This window comes from Syngnathus floridae, chromosome 4, assembly GCF_059516105.1.
Source record: "Syngnathus floridae isolate MCC-2025c chromosome 4, RoL_Sflo_1.0, whole genome shotgun sequence".
Taxonomy (NCBI): Eukaryota; Metazoa; Chordata; class Actinopteri; order Syngnathiformes; family Syngnathidae; genus Syngnathus; species Syngnathus floridae.
In genome coordinates, this window is record NC_142416.1 from 2,571,253 (window position 1) to 2,594,070 (window position 22,818).

At 42.4% G+C, this 22,818-nt stretch overlaps 1 protein-coding gene across 22 annotated transcripts in view; it reads right to left on the bottom strand.

Annotated features, from left to right (window-relative positions):
* The window catches only part of LOC148398573 (palmitoyltransferase ZDHHC5-A-like), a 247,889-nt gene that overhangs the window by 112,388 nt on the left and 112,683 nt on the right, over positions 1-22,818 (bottom strand). For 21 of the 22 annotated variants that reach the window (XR_015857906.1, XM_088372917.1, XM_088372915.1 and 18 more), the window contains 2 exons: positions 20,634-20,725; positions 13,692-13,818 (listed from right to left, as the gene is read on the bottom strand). Coding sequence is in view for 20 of the 22 variants with exons in the window: in XM_088372917.1 (XP_088229043.1) it covers positions 13,692-13,818; positions 20,634-20,725 (219 nt within the window). In the remaining 2 variants the exon portion in view is untranslated. Of the gene's footprint in view, positions 1-9,422; positions 9,504-13,691; positions 13,819-20,633; positions 20,726-22,818 lie in introns of all 22 variants that reach the window. The other variant, XR_015857907.1, reaches the window with a different exon arrangement.

Here is a 22,818-nt window from a genome sequence, read left to right on the forward strand (position 1 = left end):
ATTCGTGAGCCAAACGCAGTCAATTTGTGTGTATTTCTCGATCTTTCCTGTCCCTGTCATGAACCGCGCCATTCTGGATCACATGGTACCGTGACGTATATGATAGGACTCCCCCCATTATTTACCGATTGATAGCGCGAAGATCCATACAATTTCCTGGTGTTTTGTCTCCAATACTTCACATATAAGCATAATAGAGAAAACGGAGCCCCCCCAAGTTCACCCCCCCCCCCCCGCAAAAGTGCCAAGACAGAGCCGTGCAATTGCCAAAAGGGAGATTCTTGAGGTATGAAAATGTTATTTGAAAAATAAAAAAGTTTAGGCTTATAACTATAGGTGTAACTTCGGTAGTAACATACTGTGTGCAAAGGGATAATAAGAATTAGCACAACAAAGTAATAATCGTTCATGGGTTTTCCCAATCCTAAAAAAATATTTTCCTACTGTTTTCTACCCTATGAAAAAATATGTTACAGAATATTTTATTATAAGAAACTTTCTTTGCAACTTTCTTAGAATTTATTAAATTGGACACCCAAAACAATATCAGTATATAGCCACTGATTTTCTCCCGATCTGGCTGTACCTTCCGCGCCTTCGTTCTGCGATGCTTCAGTCGCTGGGGTACTTCTCACTGGTTCAAATTGGTAGCCTTGTACCCCAAGAAAGAAATCATACTCTTCTTCATTTTCGTCAGAAGGTGAAGAATCACGTGAGGGAGATTTGTCAGACGACATCGCTTCCACTTCTGTATCCGCCATTATGCTTACATGGGCTAAATAACTCGGCAACGCTCGGCCTCCTATAATCTATGTCAGTCACGTCGGCAATTTCTGGGATGAACTTCAACGATCACGCAACCGTTGATTTTTCATCGATTACTCTTCAATTCGCAGTTTCCAAAAATACAAGTCCATCTTTATCAAATACATTTTGGGACCCCATAGCGTCTTTATATTCCCTGTAAAACAGTGGTTCTTAACCGGGGGTGCTCGCACCCCCTAGGGGTGCGAGAATGCTTTCTAGGGGATGCGAGGATACCCTGGGGGAAATTTACAATTTTTCGGGGATAATGGTCGGGTAACCAAAAAAAGTGAAAAATTCTGGAAATCAAGAAGTCATTGTGTTAATTGGGATTAGGGATAATGCTAATTAAGCCTTATAGCTGTAAAGTAAACCAATTATTATTATAATAATTATTTAGGGTTAGGGTTAGGGGTGCGAGAACTGGTTGGTGAATTGAATGGGGTGCGAACAAGGAAAAAGTTTAAGAACCACTGCTTTAAAGATACAATAGTGTTTCAAAGTATAATAAAGTGTTTAAAAATAAAATTATGAAAGTCTTGTGCGGGGCAGCTCAGTGGTGGACTGGTTAGCACGTCCGTCTCACAGTTAGGAGGGTGCTAGTTCGATTCCACCTCCGGCTCTCCCTGTGTGGAGTTTGCATGTTCTCCCTGTGCCTGCGTGGGTTTTCTCTGGGCACTCCAGTTTCCTCCCTCATTCCAAAAACATATTTGGTAGGCCAATTTGAGCACTCCAAATTGCCCCTAGGTGTGAGTGCAAGTGCGGATGGTTGTTCATCTCTGTGTGCCCTGTGATTGGCTGGCAACCGGTTCAGGGTGTCCCCCGCCTACTGCCCGATGACTCCTGGGATAGGCTCCAGCACACCCGCGACCCCCGTGGGGATAAGCAATATAGAAAATGGATGGATGGATGGAAGTCTTGTCCGGATAACCTCGCGCTGGGCTGTGGGGACAGGTCAGCCAGTCAGCATAGCAAGAGAAAAGCGGAGTCATGACACGTTTACACTTTAAAATGACAAGCCGGCCAGCGAACCCGCGTCGTGTGGGCATCTCGTTACACAGCGGGTCAGGCAAACAGGAATCAGGTGGCAAGCGTGCGTGTCAAAGCAGACAAAACGGTCAGGACTGATGGTTAGCCGTTCCGTATTGGTGACGCACGCCTCAGAGGTCTAGCGTGGAGGGTGCGTGAGCCGGCCCGCAGGGCGAGAGCGGAGACGAGGCAGCCGCGCACTAAGGAAAAACGCACCGCCGTGCAGAAATCATTGGCAACAGCAATGACTGGTGATAGTGCGGGCCGTGCACTGAGGACAAGCGCCGGGTGCCTGGCTGGCTGCCGCGCACGTAGGAAAAAAGCACTGCTGTCCAGGATTTGGGACAGCCTCTGAGCAATGTGCAGATGCCCTCGCGCTGGGCTGCAGGGGCGCGTCAGCTGGTCAGCACGGCAAGAGCAGAGCGGAACCGTGACACGTTTACAGTTTGCAATGTTCAAAAAAGTGTTTAAAATACAATAACGTATTTAAAAGTACAATAGAGTGTATAAAAAGTCTTGTGCAGATGCCCTTGCGTGTCAGCCAGCTAGCACGCAAGAGCAGAGAGGAGACAGACACGATTACACTTCAAAAAAATGTGTAAAATTAGGTATTGAATTTGGCCCAGGCACATTGGCTATCCCAAAACATGTAGTAGTTTCAAAATTTCACCAGGAGATGGTGTTAAAGCTTTACATGGGGTGACCTGATGGAAATTAACAAATCTAATAAATTAAATTGTTAGCAATTGGGAGGACACGACCTGTTCAAACACGTAGCAACGCACAATTTTGGAATATGAGTTTGCTATGCCATAATTTTAAGATGTAACAGCTTGAGCAATATCAATATATCTGTTTAAGTTGGAGGAACCCATTATTATGTTAAGTACTATGATGTGTTGAGATTGATCTTTATTAGACAAGATATATGTGATTAATGTTGCAATGTTTTGTCCAACCTGTATTTAACATTGGTGTTCCATCCATACCTGAATGTATTAAGTTGAGAGGAGACATCAAGGGCTAATAGTGAAAGAATGAGCAAAACAGGAAACATCTGCATCCGGTGGCCGATTGCTGTCGGGCGCAGTGGTTGCTGCTTGAAGCAAGGTTGCCAAGACAACCAGTGGTGCAGGGATTCTGACGTTTCACCTACATATTACGATGAGGCAATGCCAGAAGCCTATAAATATGTTGCCCGGACACAGAGCGGGCGCGCTTCTTCCTAGTCAGGGCGATGGCCGTGACGCTGCCCGGAGTAAAAGAACGAAGATGGATTTTTCATTCTCTTTTAGGTTGAATCGAAATCTACTAAGATGAATTTCCAGAATCTTCTGTCAGGGTTTTCCAGGTTATCTTTATCGTCTGGTTATGTTGGAATGCAACCTGTAATAAATAACCTAGCTAGATTAGTTTTATGCTTATGTTGGAATGCAACCTGTGATAAATAACCTAGCTTGTCCCATCCTACACAAAGTCGTAAAACACCCCTTGCTATGTTTTGACTAGAGGTCAAGGGCTTTCTCTATTCAGTCCACTCTCAATAAAAATGCTCTTGCAGGAGCCGAGAGTCAGACCTCCATTCGAACATCGCTGTACGCACAGCAACGAATGGACTCTCCACCTGCAGGTGTCTAAAAGGACTTACTTGTCTCCCGTGTGGTTCTTGCAAAGTAAGTTGGAGTGAGCGAATCTCTAACATTTTGGTGCCGAAACCCGGGATCCCTCATACCCGCTGTCTGTCTGACGAAGAAGGACGTGCTGCATTGTCGACAAGCCAGCGTCCATTAGGAGGACCTGGAAAAGAAAGTCGTGGGAAGAGAATTCTTCGCCGGGCCAGCATCTTAGGTCTACCTTCGTCTGACAGAGGTAGATTGACGGGACCCGGCAGTGCAACGAACCAGGGGACAAGTAAGTTAAAGGCCTGAAGTTGTGTGATTGTGTTGTTGTGAAACGCGTAAAACGTAGAGGTGCACGAGATCCAGCTTGGGTTCAAGTCCCAGTGGAAGGAACGTGCTAAGAAACACAGAGCTTCTTTTTTGTTAATCAAAGAAGGGCGTAGATTTTTCTTTGTATGTTTTTCCGGCCAAAGAACAGCTTGGGTTCAAGTCCCAGTGGAAGGAACGAGCTAAGAAAAACAGAACTTCTTTTTCTTAACTGAAGAAGGGCGTAGATTCTTTCTTTCGTCCGTTTTTCCAAAGCTGTTTGGGAGGGTTTTACACCCAACCCTGGATAGGCCTAAAAAGCGCTGGAGTTTGTGTGGTTGAGAGTGTGACTGGTAGGATAAATTGACTAAAGAGCAGTTCTAGCATTGATCCACGGCACTAAAACAGACTAGTAATTTGTTGAAAGGTCAATTTAAACCTGCATTGAGGATCCTCAAAGAAAAAAAAAACTTGAAAAAAAATTGCAAAACCTTAATCTACTATAATTAACATGGGAAATAAGAACGGTAAATCGCTTGCTCTGCACTTCTTTGAGATGAGAGGTACATGGCAAGTAGATTTCTTAATTGTATGCAATACATGCCGAAGTGGAAGAAAATGTATGGAGTACAAGGACATTTTAAAGTTGAAATGTGGAAGAAGTGGTAGAAGTGCTAGAGTGTGGTTGACATCTTCACAAAGAGATGACAAATGAACAAATTCAAGAGACAAAACATAAAAATGAAAACTGATGAGGTCACAAGTGTTTGTCAGACCAGGACAATAAGGCCCCTGTGAGCAGGTACAAGGCCGCAGCTCAAGCAGCGGCTCAAGCAAAGGGGCAAGAGGAGGTTCCGCTCCTATGCAAATCATGTATCAAAATTTAAAAGATCTGAAACCTCTCCCATATGACAGCAAAACATGTCATTGTCAGTTTATAAAAAATCTTTTTAGATTTTTAGAGCTCCTGTCCATCCAAGAAGTATGACAATGCTGTTTGTATGCCCAATGACAAATGACTAGAGATCAAATTGTGTGGGTACACTAAAGTTAAAATATGCAAATCAAGTGGTAAAGAAATACAACTTGCTTCTAGAAGATAAATAATAAAAAAAAGAAATTAGAATGTGCTGTCCTCGTGTGCATGGGAGGGACCAGCTCATGTTCGACCACGGGAAATGGCCAGCCTGTGACGAATCATTTGTGCCGGGACCTACCTTTCGCACGTGAGAGCTGTGCATGTGTGTGCGTATGTGTTAAAATGATGAAGATTGGCTAAACTTTCTGTATAAAGAAATTTGCTAGACTGTTGTCTATTCAATTTACACCGCAGAACAGAAACAATTTTGACGGATAAAAATGAGAGGAAAAGAGAGAAATCTGTTTTCGAGCAGAAACTAATTCACACTAGTGCATGTTAGTGTCGAGCCCTCATGAGAAATTCGAAGCAAACAAAACAACAGAACATGCTTTCAGAAATTGGAAGATGCTAAATTGTGAATTTAAGATTTTGCAATGCTACATTTAATAGGGATGATTGATTGGTTGTGTTATAAGATTATACAAAATTCTATATGCGAGCTAAATCTGAGAAACTGAGTTCTTCAAATTTAAAAACAAAGAAAAAATTCAGATTAATTTGCCAGTGTTTTTTTTTTTGTTGAGTTTTTTTTGGATTGGTGGATTGTTCTATCAGGAACCTTGAGTTGAAAATGGTATATGAATGTTGTGTGGTGAGCTTGGATGAATTGGGACCAATGTGATAGGAAGACTCCTTTTTGGAGACTGTGTGTGAGATGCATATGAGCATTGATGAATGATTGCCTGAATGAAAGGAAAATACAGGTTGAATGGTTGAAGTCGTTGGCGACTACTATGGAAAATTAGTAGAGCGACTTTGATGAAAGAGGGATTTTGAGTAAGTTAAATGCTAAAAAGAAAAACATAGCTTTTGGATTGATAATTAACTAGAGAAAAAAATGGACAACCAGTAACACATGCAGAACATGTGTGAACTGGGAAATTGAGAAGCGTTTTGGAAAGAAAGTCAAATTAAATGATGATAGAATCATACGTAGTAAAGAACACGTTCTCCCAAAACGTTTCTCAAGGTGTGAGGCATGGGTGTTGCCAAGCCTCAGAAGGAGGGAGTGAGTAGGACAGATAGTGGAAGATAGTAATAATACAACACTTTACGACATGGATTTTCTAATACATTTGGTGTTATACTGTGGTCAATTTTTATTCTGGTATCATGCAATGTATATCTCACGAGTAAGCCTAAGTGTGACCAGGTCATGTTTTGGGTCAGGTTCGTGCGGGATTGTTTGGGCCTTGGTCCATGAACTAATTGGCACGAGACACATCTGGCTTCCATTAACAACTGACAAGATATGCACCGTGTAGAGTTGGGGAGGCTGACTGTGGGGTCATAGATCGTCCAGCAGCCCCGTGTGCGCCCACACAAGTGAGGAACGGAGTGCTTTCTCGTAAATAATGAGGAGATATGTATTGGGAGTAATCTGTTGGTCCTTTATTTAAGACTCTTTAAATGGTTTTCTGGTGTGGATAGGTTGGCAACACAAGAGATTTGGAGGTTCAAAAGAAAGACAGTTAGAAGAAAACAACATTTTTGATTTGGACAATTGCAGGCTAACAGGAACATGAGAACGATAAGAACTACGAAGTGGGATCCAATTTGATTGGGGAGATTGAGAATTTACAGCACCATATTCTAAGTCACATTTTTGAGCAAGCATGACACAGTTAATAACATTTGAGAGGTCAAGACATATATCAGGGCTAGATGTGGAACGCAGACCTCGATGAGTTAATTTTCAATAATGATACTGAAGACAACATACTGTCCCATTAAATTGGAACTATAGGTAAAATGTAGCTCAAAAATGGGATGAGTTGCAGGATTTACAATATAAAAACGAGACCGCTGTTATTAGAAGAATTTGAAGTTTGGTAAACAAACGTTACCAGCAAATTGATGGAAGCAGCTACATTTGGAGATAGTCTTACAAGTTTGATGTCCCAGCCTGTCATTCTCAGTGTCAGGGTCCCTGAAACCCAATCCGAGACTTCGCCTGCAGCCGTGAACAACTACAAAATGGTGCCTGGCTCTGAAGCACCTTTGACCTTTGGCGAAGGACAAGAAAAGACTGCTGTTGTGCTTGGAGGGGGACAAGTACACTCCGGAGGAAATACAACATCCTCGGGGACGGAAAAGACAGTGAAAAGCGGAGGAACTCACAATGATGAAAATGGACTCATTTGAACAATGGAGTCATTCAAGAGTGATGGATGGGGTCACTCTGAATCAACAACAAAATAACACCAACTTGAGAGGGTGAAGTGCGGCAAAAAGATATGGACTTGGAGTGTCCGACGACCAAATTGCACTCCTTGCTACGGCGTTACCAAATTTGGTGGAGCTTGGTTCAAAGTGGAAGGGAGGTTCATTGTGCACTGAGTTTGACAGAACTAAGGAGATTTGATAAAAAAGAATTGAAAAATACGTAGGGCTACAGAGAAAAGCATTGTAATCAGAGATCGAACGGATTTGGATAAAACAAAAACGGTAGAAAACAAGAGCAAGATCTGAGATTTTGGCTCGTCAATCTTAAGAAGTAGAGGTCGAGTTATATAAATTTTAGAACAGGCCATTTGGACTAAAGTGAATTCAGTCAGGAGGAAGCTCGGTTGCTCAATGTACCTACTCAATACAATAGTAAGGTTTTTTGCACCACATTGAGGTTGGATGGTCAGAAAGTTAGGTACGTTCAATTTTTGACATTCACACAATCATGCATAGGAGTCGCACAAGGCGACAGTTAACAAGACAATGACTGCAATAGGGGCCACCTACGACTGCACCGACATGAAAAAGTAGAGGCGAGAGAGAGCAGAGTATGGGATTATATGCTAAAACCTCTGCTATACAGTTACCAATCGGAGATTCTATCAAAAGAAGCTACATGAGAGATAGATTAGAATCCCTTTGTCTGTGTGTTCTGTGTTAGTGCGTACTCTCTGTAAAGTTGTGACAGTCTGTTGTCGTTCGTTTGAACTTTGTATGCCGTTTTGTGTATATGTGCGTGCAAATGTGTGTGTGTGTGTGTGCGCACCCTGTGTGGGTGCGGGCGTGTGAGGAGAAAGAAGGCATGGATAAGACAATCTCTTTTAAAACAGGAGGCAATACATGGGAAAGCCCCTGTCATAAGTAGTCTTTGGTTAGAGGGAATCATTAGGTAGTGTTAAAACTCTTCCCGCAAACACTCCTATATGCCAGTTAAATGGGCACTACAATTGACTACGAGAGTTGCAAACAACAGATGAAGAGCAGTCCTTGGCAGATTATATGATCAGGACGCTCAAACTGTGTCAAAGACAAATTTACTGCCGCCTGATCTTTCCTCCTCACAGGTCGACAACCCCATCAATCCAGGAGACTGGTTCTACATCAAGGTCATCAAAAGAAGAAACTGGGCCAGCCACGATGGGAGGGACCATTCCAAATCTTCCTGACTACCGCAGTGAAGATTGCTGTACGGCCCAGTTGGATTCACCTCAGCCACTGCAAGTTGCAGAGAGTGCTGGACCCCTAATTCGGAGTGGTGGGGCGTCTCAATGATGGTGAAGCGAACAACGACCCCCACTCCGCTAGGCGAGGGGATGTCCCGGTGTCTCTGCTATCCCAGTAGCAATGGGGATCCATATGCCAGATGGATCCTCTGCTGCGTTGTGGTTGGAGCGTGCTATGTCAAGTCAAGTCAAGTCAAGTTTATTTGTATAGCCCTAAATCACAAAGAGTCTCAAAGGGCTTCACATAGCCAAAAAATTGACAATTATTCTCAAAGCATCCCCTGATCATAAGCTCCCAAAAGGGTAAGGAAAAACTCAAAAAAACCCTGCCAGGGGAAAATGAGAAACCTTGAGAAGGGACCACAGATGGAAGGATCCCACTTTCAGGATCACCAGGTTGGAATGGATGCAGAGATCCTGCTATGGAAACCAGATGGTATGGTCTATGAACAGACCAAATGACAATGTTGACCGTGGAAAACGATGGTCACATGATGAGAACTTATAGGACTGGTCATGGGACCCCAGAAACCAATACGAAACCAACACTTGGTACCGGTATGTGAAGATCACTGTGAGAGCTCACACACAGGAGGGACGTTATGTGTGTTCGAAACGCCCCTGTTCCTCCACACAAGTTCACTTGGAGGCCAGAGCAATGAATGTCACTAAAACGTAATGTATGGCATCCATGGGAGGAGTTGGATATCAACACCGAGCTGTCACAATCAGCGATGCCGACCCATCCCGCCCTGGACTTGCAGACGGTGCCTATGATGAACTCTTCTGGGCAAATCTCAATGTGACTGTTAGAGGATGAACAATACCACAAGTGGCCTACACAGAGAGACCAGCTGGAGTGAATTACACATGTTACATCCAAGGTAACGGGACCCACAAATGCATTAACGACGTCTGCTCTCCAGGAGGAAACTGGATGGGAGCTTTGGACATCACCGCTGTGTGCCAGGATGAGAGAGCCGTTTTCAAGGTGTAAGGGCTCTACTACCAACATGGCTGCACCATCGGACGGGACCTACTTCATCCAGAAGTTCAGAAGCACTGCCTCACCTGCATCCTATGAGTGTACGTGCCTGTTCAGAATGGATCGTGGTTTTGTGGTCACAAGAGTTGTCCGATGCTGCCTGCCAACTGGACACAAGTGTGCACCAGTGTGAGTGACAGACCACACCTACAGACTAGAACATCGTCAGCTGACGAAAACACGAGTACATATACAACTTCTTAGACGTGACAGATGTCATAATGATAATGAAACGTGGATTGCGTAGACGCTGTTCTGCTGAGCATGTTTTACAGAAACTTGTTGATTTGACCATCAAAAATGCTTCGCAAGTGATTGATACAATGATGTACTGTTTCTGTGTTTTTCTTTTTCTTTTTTTTTATTGATAGCATTCTGGTCGCTTAAGGCAGAGGGACCGTTTGAGACTTTTTCTGCTATTAACATCTGGCCAGCAGGTTTTTCGCTTCCACAATAGGTTTGATCTAGGGTATTGAGGGAAAACCTCATCTTCACTGGAAATTGTTGCTATCATTATTTTTTGTTTTTATTATTATTTTTACTATTCTTTCTACGTTATATTTTCTTGCTTGTCTTTGTTGTTTGGGGTGGCATGATCATATGATAAAACGGGGGAGATGTCAGGGTTTTCCAGGTTATCTTTATCGTATGATTATGTTGGAATGCAACCTGTAATAAATAACCTAGCTAGATTAGTTTTATGCTTATGTTGGAATGCAACCTGTGATAAATAACCTAGCTTGTCCCATCCGACACAAAGTCGTAAAACACCCCTTGCTATGTTTTGACCAGAGGTCAAGGGCTTTCTCTATTCAGTCCACTCTTACCCCCACCCTGTTTCTCTTAATAAAAATGCTCTTGCAGGAGCCGAGAGTCAGACCTCCATTCGAACATCGCTGTACGCACAGCGACGAATGGACTCTCCACCTGCAGGTGTCTAAAATAACTTACTTGTCTCCCGTGTGGTTCTTGCAAAATAAGTTGGAGTGAGTGAATCTCTAACACTTCGAATTGGACTTTGTCAAATTTTAAGCTTCGAGGAAGGCAGAGGAGACAGCCGCTCCGGGCAGAAAGGGGAAGTCGCCAATTCAATTTTTTTGGCTAGGCTCCTCATGGCCAGACCTTTCCTCTTTTTTAAACAGAATTCGGATTTTGGAACAAAGGAGAGCCGATCACTCGACTTGTTCAACCAAATAGGATTTTAGACCTTTATTCTCCTCTTTTGTTCTGAGTGGGAGAGTCTTGTTATTTTTTTGTTTTTTCGACTTGGAATTCTTTTGCTTGCTTATTCATTAAATCTCTTCTTAAGCATTAATTTGGTTATTGATTATTTCGTAGTAACTATGTTGAGCATGGTTTTATATACAGTAATTACAACTTTAAAATGTCTTTATTCCCCTATCATAGTCATTCTTTAAATCCGTTCAATCCTTTTTAAAGTGAAGACAGTTTTAATCCTTAACATCAGGAATTGTCAGATCTGGTTCGAAGTAGTTATCTTGAGCTCAGCTAGGGCAAGGGCGCTCTAGTAAATTAACGAATCCTTGAGGTCTTAACAAAGACATCTAAAAATATCCGTAACATAACAAAAGCATCAAACAACCGAAGGGAGCCATCATGGTATGGCGCGGTCAATTCGACGATTTGCCTCGAATTAGTTACTCGGCTTGAGCGTCGGTTGACTTGAGAGGGATTGGCGTCATAAAGAAATTACCGTATTTGCCGGTGTACAGGTCGACTCGGTGTATAAGTCGACCCCCTAAAATTCGACGGAAATTTACGATTTTATGATATATCCTTTGTATAAGTCGAGCTCAATTGTTGCATTATATTAAACTTCAAAATTCAATATGCGAAATTTATTGACGAAATGTGTTCAAATTCCGGGAGGCCGTGCGCATGCGGCTGTTTATAAGCACCGCGGAGGAGATCGCGGCCGGCGAGCTCGCGCACGCCACCCGGCACCAAAGGGAGGCCGGAAATAGCTCCAAGCCGAGCGGATCGGCACTTTATAAGCACCGCGGAGGAGATCGCGGCGCCTCATTGGACTTCCAGCGGCCGGCGAGCTCGCGCACCCGCCCGGCACATCCGGGAGGCCGTGCGCACGAGCCAAGTGGTCGAAAATAGCCCCCACCGAGCGGATCGGCTGTTTATAAGCACCGCGGAGGTGGTCGCGGCGTCTCATTCGACTTCCAGCGGCCGGCGAGCTCGCGCACCCGCCTGGCACATCCGGGAGGCCGTGCGCACGAGCCAAGTGGCCGAAAATAGCCCCCGCCGAGCGGATCGGCTGTTTATAAGCACCGCGGAGGTGGTGGCGGCGCCTCATTCGACTTCCAGCGGCCGGCGAGCTCGCGCACCCGCCCGGCACATCCGGGAGGCCGTGCGCACGAGCCAAGTGGCCGAAAATAGCCCCCGCCGAGCGGATCGGCTGTTTATAAGCACCGCGGAGGTGGTGGCGGCGCCTCATTCGACTTCCAGTGGCCGGCGAGCTCGCGCGCCCGCCCGGCACATCCGGGAGGCCGTGCGCACGAGCCAAGTGGCCGAAAATAGCCCCCGCCGAGCGGATCGGCTGTTTATAAGCACCGCGGAGGTGGTCGCGGCGTCTCATTCGACTTCCAGCGGCCGGCGAGCTCGCGCACCCGCCCGGCACATCCGGGAGGCCGTGCGCACGAGCCAAGTGGCCGAAAATAGCCCCCGCCGAGCGGATCGGCTGTTTATAAGCACCGCCGAGGTGGTGGCGGCGCCTCATTCGACTTCCAGCGGGCCGCGCACTCGCGCACGCCGCCCGGTTCAAATTTTCTAAGTGCAACGCACAATGAGATGCATGAGAAACGGCCTTGGTTACCATCACATTTGAAGCGATGAATACGAAGTTAAATTTTATGACTCGGTGTATAAGTCGAGGTCGATTTTTTTCGGTCGATTTTGGATCGAAAAAGGTCGACCAATACACCGGCAAATACGGTAGATTGATTCTGGTAGAATTAATTTAACTCGGGTGGTTAGGTTACGGACGAGTCCCTTTACCCCGGCTCATCGAACCCGTTACCGGGAAGCCGGTGCCACTTTGATAAAAAGTGCGCGTTTGACAGTTAATGAAAGTCTTGTGTGGATGTTGTAACAATATATTTACTCTTATTTGTTTTCTTTTTTATTTAATAAATAAATAAGAATGTTTCTGAACGTCAGTTTGACTTTCAAATTTTAAAAAAAATATTTAAAAAATACAAAACAGTGTTTAAAAAAAAAAAGTGAATCAAACTTCAACATAGGTTCATATAAGTCTTCTGCGGATATTGTAACATTATATTTACTCTTATTTTCTTTATTTTCTTATGTTTTAAATAAAGGATGTTTATGAAAATCAGTTTGACTTTAAAGTGTTTATAAAAGTGTTTAAAAATACAAAGAAGCATTTAAAAGTACTATACAGTGTTTAAAAATACAATGTACGTAAAAGTACAATACAGTTTAAAAATACAATAAAGGTTCATCAAAGTAATTTATGAATATATTAAAATATATATAATATTTATATATGTAAATTTTCTCTACATCGCGGATTTTCAGCTATCGTGGGTGGTCTTGGAACCAATTATCCGCGATAAATGAGGGATTACGGTAATAAAGTTGTAACCTTACAAGCTGGCTAATTTAGTTTTCATATTAATTTACCGTATGGGCACCAAGTTCTGGGTTGACATTCAAATGATGATAACAGTAAGACACTCCAGTGACACACAAAAAAACCCAGCAGATGGTAATATACAAGATACATTTGCCGTCATTGTTAATCTCTCATATATGATTTCAGAAAAATCACTTTACTTCACTTGAGTCCCCGTATGCCACCTCCAGCATGAACACTCTGTACTTTGGGTAGCTACTCTCTTGAAGAAGCAGCTGATTTGACTTTGAACACATCCATGGGATCAACTGCTGGTGTCAGGCCAAAATCTCATAAGTAACAATCTTGAAATTTTCATTTTTTTTCATGTTTTCAGGGACGATTCTTACATATTAATTAGCAATCTTAAGTATTTAAAACCACTTGCTCTCTTTGATGATGCAATGTTAATGGTGGAACAAACCTAACGTTATGGGGGTTTGATGTCAGCATTATTAACAATATTGGCAATAAACAAATATGTAGAACAAGGTAAAAGTGCTGTCTAAAGAGGTCTGAAGACTTCAGTGGTAGCCACTTGTGTTGGCACCAGAAGGGACAAAATAGACAAGATAGATAAAAACCTGCGACTATAACCCAATTGAATTTAGTTTTGATCTTAGCTCACCCTATGCAGATCTCCTCGTAAACCATTGCCCAGGATCTTTGTGGTTAGCTGAGTCTCAGTCAGTTGTGGCCGTGGAAATGGAGGCTGCACACACACACTGTGCACATACCTCTTCCTTGCCAAATATCTGCAGAGGACACATAAGGAAGTAAGTATTCAAAGGCCATTGACCAAAAGCCACATATACTAAATAGAGACTAAATGAATGACTTATTCAAATTTAAATAGACCCAGCTCATAAAGTGAACAACAAGCACAAATACTTTATATGGCAATATATCAAGGCGAAGAAAATTAGTGTGGCAGGCTGCGTTAAATGTTTTTAGGCCGTGGGCAAAAAAAAAAAAAAGAGGACAGCAGGCCACAAATGGATAGCAAAAGGTGCTAGTTCAGTGGTTCTTAACCTAGGGGTTCGGTGAGTCGGCTTCAGGGGTTCGGCAGAGCTGGTATGCTATTACCCCCCCCCCCCCCTGCGGATGGCCGAACACACCTGAATGTCGTGTAAATTCCCGATAACGCATATCTGAACTGGTCTTGCAAAGGCAACAGCAGAAGTCACACTGATTTGCTGGTATGTCATTACACCCCCACTAAAGAGGGGTTCGGTGAATGCGTATGTGAAACTGATGGGGTTCGGTACTACCCCCCCCTCCAAAGAGGGGTTCGGTGAATGCACATATGAAACTGATGGGGTTCAGTACCTCCAAAAAGGTTAAGAACCACTGTGCTAGTTGGATGATGTTAACTTTAATTTTTTTGTTTTGTGTGCATTGTTACCAACTTGTGACTTTTATAGTTTAAAACCAATTTCTGACCGAATTGACGCTCCTGTCACCCCCACCTACCGCCTTATCTCCTTTGCTCTGCCACACCTATTCGTTAGCAGTGTAAAAAAACAGTACCGTATTTTCTGCATTATTAGGCGCAATTAAAATCTTAAAATTTACTCAAAAAACCACAGTGCGCCTTATAATGCACAGCACTTTATATATATGGATCAATTGATGAATTTGTTGATCCATACCGGTTGTACACAGCGGTCTGCCAAAATGTTTCAGAACGTTTTAGTACGACTAGTAAATTACAAGGTCGCATTGCTTCCCAGCATTATGGCAACCGTGGTCAGGGGGCGTCACTGAATAGCTGTTGTACCCACGAGGATATTTCATTTCTAAATAGGCTGTTCCGTTAATGTTTTCGAGTACGTTTACAGATCAATGTCCAACGGAATCATAAATAAGCAGCACCGATGTGTTAAATCAGTCTTTAGTTGGTTCCGAATAACTTTATGGGAGAGTGTTTGTGAAACGTGATTGTTTACAGGGGGCTGCCACGACACTTTGCTGAGCCTCATGGGAGTCTGCGAGCTGAGGCTCATGGGAGTTTGCGGGTGGCTAATGCTATAATGATAGCTGCTATACGCATGAGGCTATTTCATCTCAAAATAGGCTGCTCCATTAATGTTTCGAGTAAATTTACGGATCAATATGGAAGGGAAACATAAGTAAGCAGTACCAATATGTTAGATCGAACTTTATTCAGTTCCGATCATTTTATAGGAGATAGTTTGAGAAACGCGATTGTTTACAGGGGCTGCCACAACACTTTGCTGAGGCTCATGGGAGTTTGCGGGTGGCTAATGCTATAATGATAACTGTTATACGCACGAAACTATTTCATCTCAAATTAGGCTGCTTCGTTAATGTTTCGAGTAAATTTATGGATCGATATTGAAGGGAAACATAAGTACGCAGTACCAATGTGTTAGATCGAACTTTAGTTAGTTCCGATCATTTTATAGGAGATAGTTTGAGAAACACGCAGCGGCCACTCTCTGTCCCGTTCGGTGTTTTGTGAGTGTTTACTGAGTGTTTGTCCGGCAGTTTTGTGTGTGTTCGTCTCGTGTGATACGTCGTGCTACTAGTGCGGCGGGCATGTTCTGCTCAACATCGGCGGAAGTGGGTTTTATGGCGTTCTGGACTTTGGTGCGGAGAGATTAAGGGCGCTCGGACTGCTTCGTCATGGAGCGACGCCGGACTGGCCTGCTCTTCCTCCCCGGGTTTGACTGCGTCGTGAGCTCGGACTGCTCCGTCCTGGAGCATTGTTGGGATGCGTCGGCAGCGGGTCTGCGAGGCAGCGGAAGAGGGGCCAGCGCGGAGACGTCGGGCCAGGCTTGCGGCCAACCCAGCTCGCCCAGCCATGCCTTCCATTCTCCTGGCGTACGTTCGTTCGCGGGACGACAAGATGGGTTGCGTTCGCCTGATAGGATCCACGAACCGGACAGTGCGTGCCTGCTGTGTGCTCGTGTTCACAGTGGCCTGGTTGACTGTCATCTTTCCGGACTCTGCTGTGCATCGTGAGTGGCTAGCGTGCTATCACTCTTATTGTTCATCTTCTTGTTTTATTTTTCCTGTGTTGTTTACTTGTATGTGCGTTGTGAACTCTGTCTTGTCACCCTGGGATAGTGAGAAACGTAATTTCGATCTCTTTGTGTGTCTTGACATGCGGAGGAATTGACAATAAAGGAGACTTTGACTTTGACCTTTTGTTTACAGAGGGCTCATTGGTTATTGGCTAGTGGATGCATACCGCAACCTGAGTCAACCTCAGTTTGTTGCAGTATAGCTTCTATTTTATGTGCCTTTTAATCCGGTGCGCCCTATATATGAAATAATTACTAAAATAAAAAATTCAATGAGGATGCACCTTATAATCCAGTGCGCCTTTTGGTGCAAAAAATACGGTAGTGTAGTCGAGTATGTCTCCTAAGAAACTCAGTCGCAAAGGAACATGGCAAATGCATGCGTATCGTCAAGCTCGCGACACGGTATGGCCGTTGTGCCAAAGTAGGTGAAACTCGGTATCCCCTGCTGTAAAAACACGCACGCATTTAGTAAAAGGCGGATGCTGTTGCAGTGCGTCAGATAGTACCAGTTTGTTTTCAATAGAATTTTGTGCACATCCTTTTCTTTTATTTTCTTTTTTTACGTTCTGCGCGAGGTGCGTTCACTGACCACTCACACAGTTGGAAAACTCACTAATTTCACCAAAAAGTAATGACACGTATGTGAGCACATTGCAAGGAGTACGTGCAAACACACACTAAATTACTAGCTTTTTCTGTGTTTTCTCTGTGGTATTTTTAGCAAGTGTAGAAAATTAGAACAGATTCCCTCATCCACAAGCAAAGTTAGGAGGTCAAGAGTAAAATGACATTCATTTTTTTTATAAAGGTTTGAAAAAGCAAAAATAAAACTATTGTTTTGGTTTTCTGCATGTTTTACACAGAGTAATAGGGTAAAAAGTGTGACTTTTCGGATAGTCCAGCAGACATTATTTGCTTTTACATGATTCCTATGGGAAACGTTGCTCCTACTTACCGTATTTTCCGGACTATAAGTCGCTCCGGAGTATAAGTCGCACCAGCCATAAAATGCCCCAAAAAGTGAAAAAAAACATATTTAAGTCGCTCCGGAGTATAAGTCGCATTTTGGGGGCAATTTATTCGACAAAATCCCACACCAAAAACAGTCATGAACGAGCAACAACAGGCTAAAGGATAGCAACAACAGGCTAAACGATAGGTATGCTAACGTGACAAACACAAACAAAGAGCTGAGAACGGGCCTGACGTAACATATAGAGTGATTAAGGACAACTATTACATGAATAACATGTTTATAAAGCCATCAGTGTCACTCCAATTCATTAAATAGCAACAACAGGCTAAACGATAGGTATGCTAACGTGACAAACTCAAACAAAGAGCTGAGAACGGGCCTGATGTAACATATAGAGTGATTAAGGACAACTATTACATGAATAACATGTTTATAAAACCATCGGTGTCACTCCAATTCATTAAATAGCAACAACAGGCTAAATGATAGGTATGCTAACGTGACAAACTCAAACAAAGAGCTGAGAACAGGCCTGACGTAACATATAGAGTGATTAAGGACAACTATTACATGAATAACATGTTTATAAAACCATCAGTGTCACTCCAATTCATTAAATAGCAACAACAGGCTAAACGATAGGTATGCTAACGTGACAAACACAAACAAAGAGCTGAGAACGGGCCTGACGTAACATATAGAGTGATTAAGGACAACTATTGCATGAATAACATGTTTATAAAACCATCGGTGTCACTCCAATTCATTAAATCCATCGATCGTTCTTTGTCAACAATGGGTGCGCACGGCTGAGGGCGCTTGCACTTCAAAATATTCCACAGGCTCATATAACGATAGATAAACTATATTTCAAATAACTATAATACAAGCCAATAATATTATCAAACCATCCGTGCACTTTAATTCCATTAAATCCATCGGTCAAATTCCTTGTCCTTTGTCAACATCGCCGCGCGTGCGCCCTGACGTCAGCCTCGTCTTTATTCCACAGATAACTATATTGTAGCGTTAACAAAGTACAAGGAGAGACGTGGGTTTGGTAAACGGCTCTTTATTAAACAAAACAAACTTCCAAGCGTGTGGCGGCGTGGACTTCCAGACAGACCGGACGTGCGTAATGGCCATGTCCGAGCCCCGCGCACCGTTCGCGGACAGCCACTCGGCCGAGCGCCAGCCCCCGACTCAGTAGAGTAGGACCGGGCATGCGTAAAAGCCATAATAGTTTTTCAAACCTTCTATGTCACTCCAAATCCTTAATTCCTTCAAACTCTTTGTCCTCCGTGTCACTTAGAAATGATCACCGCTAATGATGCCGGTAGTCCTTATGTGGGCACGCTTGTATGTAAATAACCGCGCGCCGCGCTACTGACGTCACTTGAAACAGTAATCCATTGGTACATCACGGTTCTCCAAACTTTCTTTCCACTGCTCGATTACTGTTTTCAGCTGCATATTTTACAACTTGAAGTTTGTAACCTGCAAAATAGTTTAATAAAAAAGTTTCTTTTTGGTGCCATTTTTCTTAAGCCCACCCAGTTGATGAGTCACGGCAAACGGTGAAATTTAGAGCGCCCTCATCCAGTTTCGTCTGAAAATATAATTTTTTGGGGTTGTTTTATCAAAGTCAAAGTCTGCTTTATCGTCGATTTTTTTTCATATACTAAGACACACAAAGATATTGAAATTACGTTCCCACTATCCCTCGGTGAGATAGTACACATATGCATACAAGCAACACAAAAAAAAACCAAGAAGGCACAAACAATGAATAAATAAGAGTGTTTAATAAATGATAAATAAACAAATAATAATAAATAATAATAATCAATATAAGAGGAGCAAAAATGGAGCAAGTGTACATACAGCAGACAGTGGACTTGGATATGGTGCTTTAAAGTGTTAATTGCTTTATTTGATGTTTTCTCTATTTTTTATGTTTTGAATATGTTCAAGATAAAGATATAAAAGCATGTGAAGTGATCAACTATACTAAAAATAACATGGGAAGTGGTCAACTATACTTGTAAGTGATGTCTTAATGATCAAGTAAAAATTTGTGAAAAAAACATATATAAGTCGCTCCTGAGTATAAGTCGCCCCCCCCCACCCAAACTATGAAAAAAAACGCGACTTATAGTCCGGAAATTACGGTACAAACATCTTGTGCACGCACGCGCGCACGCACACGTACACGCACGGACGCACGCACGCACGCACGCACGCACGCACACACACACACACACACACACACACACACACACACACACACACACACACAAATAAATAACACCGCTTATCCTTCAGAGTTGCATTAGGTGCTGGAGCTTATCCCTGCAGACAACAGGCGAAAGGCAGACTACTCCTTTAACTGGTCAAAGAACAACCAAGCACACCACCACTGAGCGATATACGTAATACATATGTTTGTGCTTGACTACACCATAGCCATCCCATCAGTTTCATATCAGCCAAAAAAGTATTTAAAAATAAAATAAACTAGAACTGCGAGCAGCTAGCTATGTGCAGCTATGCCTTTGCAGCCCAGACAACGTTGTGGTAAGGGCACATTGGGATACTGGCACATTGGAATTAGAAATGTTTGAAAATAAAGTAAATCCGATTAAAAGATACTTGGATAAAATACGACTGCAGTAAAAGCCCGAAAGTGAGGTAATATTTCGAGGGAAAAAGAAAATGGCTAATTTCCTGTTGAATTTTGAGAATTCCAGAGATTTTTTTTAAGGTATGGGGTTACGTCTCCAATTTCTGGTAAATCATGGTAAAATGTTAAACAGGGGCTGTTTCGTTCAAAACTTGGAAGGGGCACAACTAATCAATTTATTTTAAAAGCGTAATAAACTTGAAAAGTGATTCTGTAATGAAATAAACCTGAAATTTAATGAAATTAAAATAAACCTTTTATAGGAGAAGAATATAAAAAATGCAAATCCAGCTCAGATTCAATTAGTTCTCGTTTTGTTTCGCTTATTTTGAGCCAAACACATTGGTGTGCTGAGAGGGTGAGAGAATTGCGCAATTGCTTAGGCACGCAGCTTAGAGGGAACATTGATTTTGACTGTTCTGATTTAGAGAAATGATTATCCAGGTTTTTACTCAATGTCTACCAGATCTGTCATCCGTTTTGACCTTAACTCAACTTTCTTTGTAATCTCACCCTTAAAAATACCTTAAAAGAACCCTTAAAAAATAAACTTAAATAAAGGGTTCACTTCTCACTGCTAAAGAAAAATGTCAAACAGTAACAAACCACGTGTTACTATATATTTCTCCAACAGGATTCTCACACAGCTTTCAGCAGGTTCATACCATACCTTTTGATGTAATAGCTATATTTGCAACCAAGTAAGATAAGCTACTAGTATTTTGTCCCATGCGCTGCCTTTTGCAACTACTGTTGTTCATGTGATTTTTGTAATTTTCACTTTTAAAGTCCATGGACATCATGACACACTTGTATGACGTTGAATGGATGGTGTGGTAATAAATTGTAAATGTGAACCTGGGTGCCTGCGAACTGCAGAGGACATGAGTGACATTCTTCCAACACCCATTGGTAAAAGGGTTAACGCCTCCTCTGAACTTTCCAGTCACCTAAAGACAATAAGAAAGTAGACAACAACAACAGAATAATGGACATCTTGAATATGACAATTACTGTGGGCCTTAATGTGGCATTCACAATGTCTGCTGTGCTGTGGTGCCTGCACACAACCATGAAACACCACTTATACACATCCAATGAGTGCATAAGAGAGCGCTTCCGCAATATGATTAATGAGTCAAAAATAGCAAAAAGCTTTGCATGCGGCAAGGACATGACTGGCTCCATAATCAAGTTTGGTTTAACGCCATACTTCAAGAAGAAGCGCGTTACGTGTCAATTAGAAGTGAGTTAAGCGCCAACAAAGCCAGACCGTTCGTCCTCTAGTTCAATGAAAGTCTCAATACATATTCAAAGCAAAAACAGATGGACATACACATTCGGTGCTAGAGAATGATTGCGTGACTTCAAGATATTTTGGTTCTGAAATCCTGGGAAATGCAAGTGCAGATTATCTGTCACAGTACATCAAAAAAAGTACATTTTCATGTGTAAGACAATGAACCAAAAATTAATAGTAAATATAATAAAATATAATACATGCTAAAAACATGGATGTTTCTAACTTATCTCAAAGCCAAACGCCTATCACATGTTTTATTTTTTTATTTATTTAGACAGGACAGTACCAGTTTGATGAACACTAAAGATATAGACATACATACAAACATCCCAGTGTAAAACCAGTCGGAATTAGCCGGAGCTAAATTCCATCCGTTGTCCTCGTGACATAGACAGACAGGACAGACAGACAAATAGACATTAGACATTACATTAACTCAGCCTGCCAGAGCAGACATACAGATAGACAGACTAGTATATTATAGGGAGATAAAAATAAAATAAAAACATAGGATAAAATGTTATAGCCACACTGTGGAAAAAACTATTCTAACCATCCCAGCAGACTATTTACTAAAAGTGATTACAAGTTTGTGAGCTTTTTAGCCACTGTTTCCGTTGCCTTTTAAAAGTATCAAAAGAGGGGATCTCTCTAATTGAGGCAGGGAGTACATTCCAGTATTGACAGCCATATATGGAGAGTACGCTCTTACCAAAAGTAGTTCTTCTATATTCAATTTCACAATCACCCCTGGATGTTGACCTGGTACTGCGTACGCAGTCTTTTTTAATGGATGAATTCCATAAGAGGAGGAGGAGCCAGGCCATTTAAACACTTTTATATTAAGCATGCGTTTTTTAAGTTCCTAAAGTTTTCAAAACTGAGGAGATACTTTTCCAGAATATTAGAGTGGTGATAAGAGTTGGGTTTTTTGACTAATATTTTGATAGCCCTTTTAAAAACCTGTTCAATTGATCTTATCAAGTTCAAGTTCAAGTTCACTTATTGTCAAAAATTCTATGTAACAGGGTTAGCACAGAAGTTTGAAATTGCGTTTGACCATTCTCCAATGTGCAGTTTAACTAAAAACATTTAAATAAGACATTGACATAAATCTCTAAATTTCTCACACACACATACACACAACACACACAACACACACACACAGCTAACTTACTCATACTGAATTTACAATTCTTTCTCTGACATATTAATTCACAACATAAACACAGACAATGCACACTTACACATTGCAGTCATTCAAACACTAACATGCTGATAGGAGATGTGCAATACTATACAATAAAATACTCTCTCTCACATTCACACACACGCACACACACACACACACACACACACACACACACACACACACACACACACACACACACACACACACACACACACACACACACAGAGTGTGTAATAAGAGTATTGACATAATACAGACATAACACACAACCCCCCCCACACACACACATACATACACAGCAGCAGAAGTACAGTCAGTGGTCATAGAAGTAAAGTGAAAAAGTGTAGATCTGTATATAAGGTGCAAGAGTAAAGTGCCAAGTGGCATGGTGACTTTGGAATGATCAAGTGGTTTTCCTCAGTGTGTTCATGAGTCTGATGGCTTGAGGAAAGAAGCTGTTACTCAGTCTGCTTGTGCGGGACCGCAGGTTGCGGTACCGCTTCCCTGATGGTAGAAGGGAGAACAATCTGTGTGCAGGATGAGTAGTG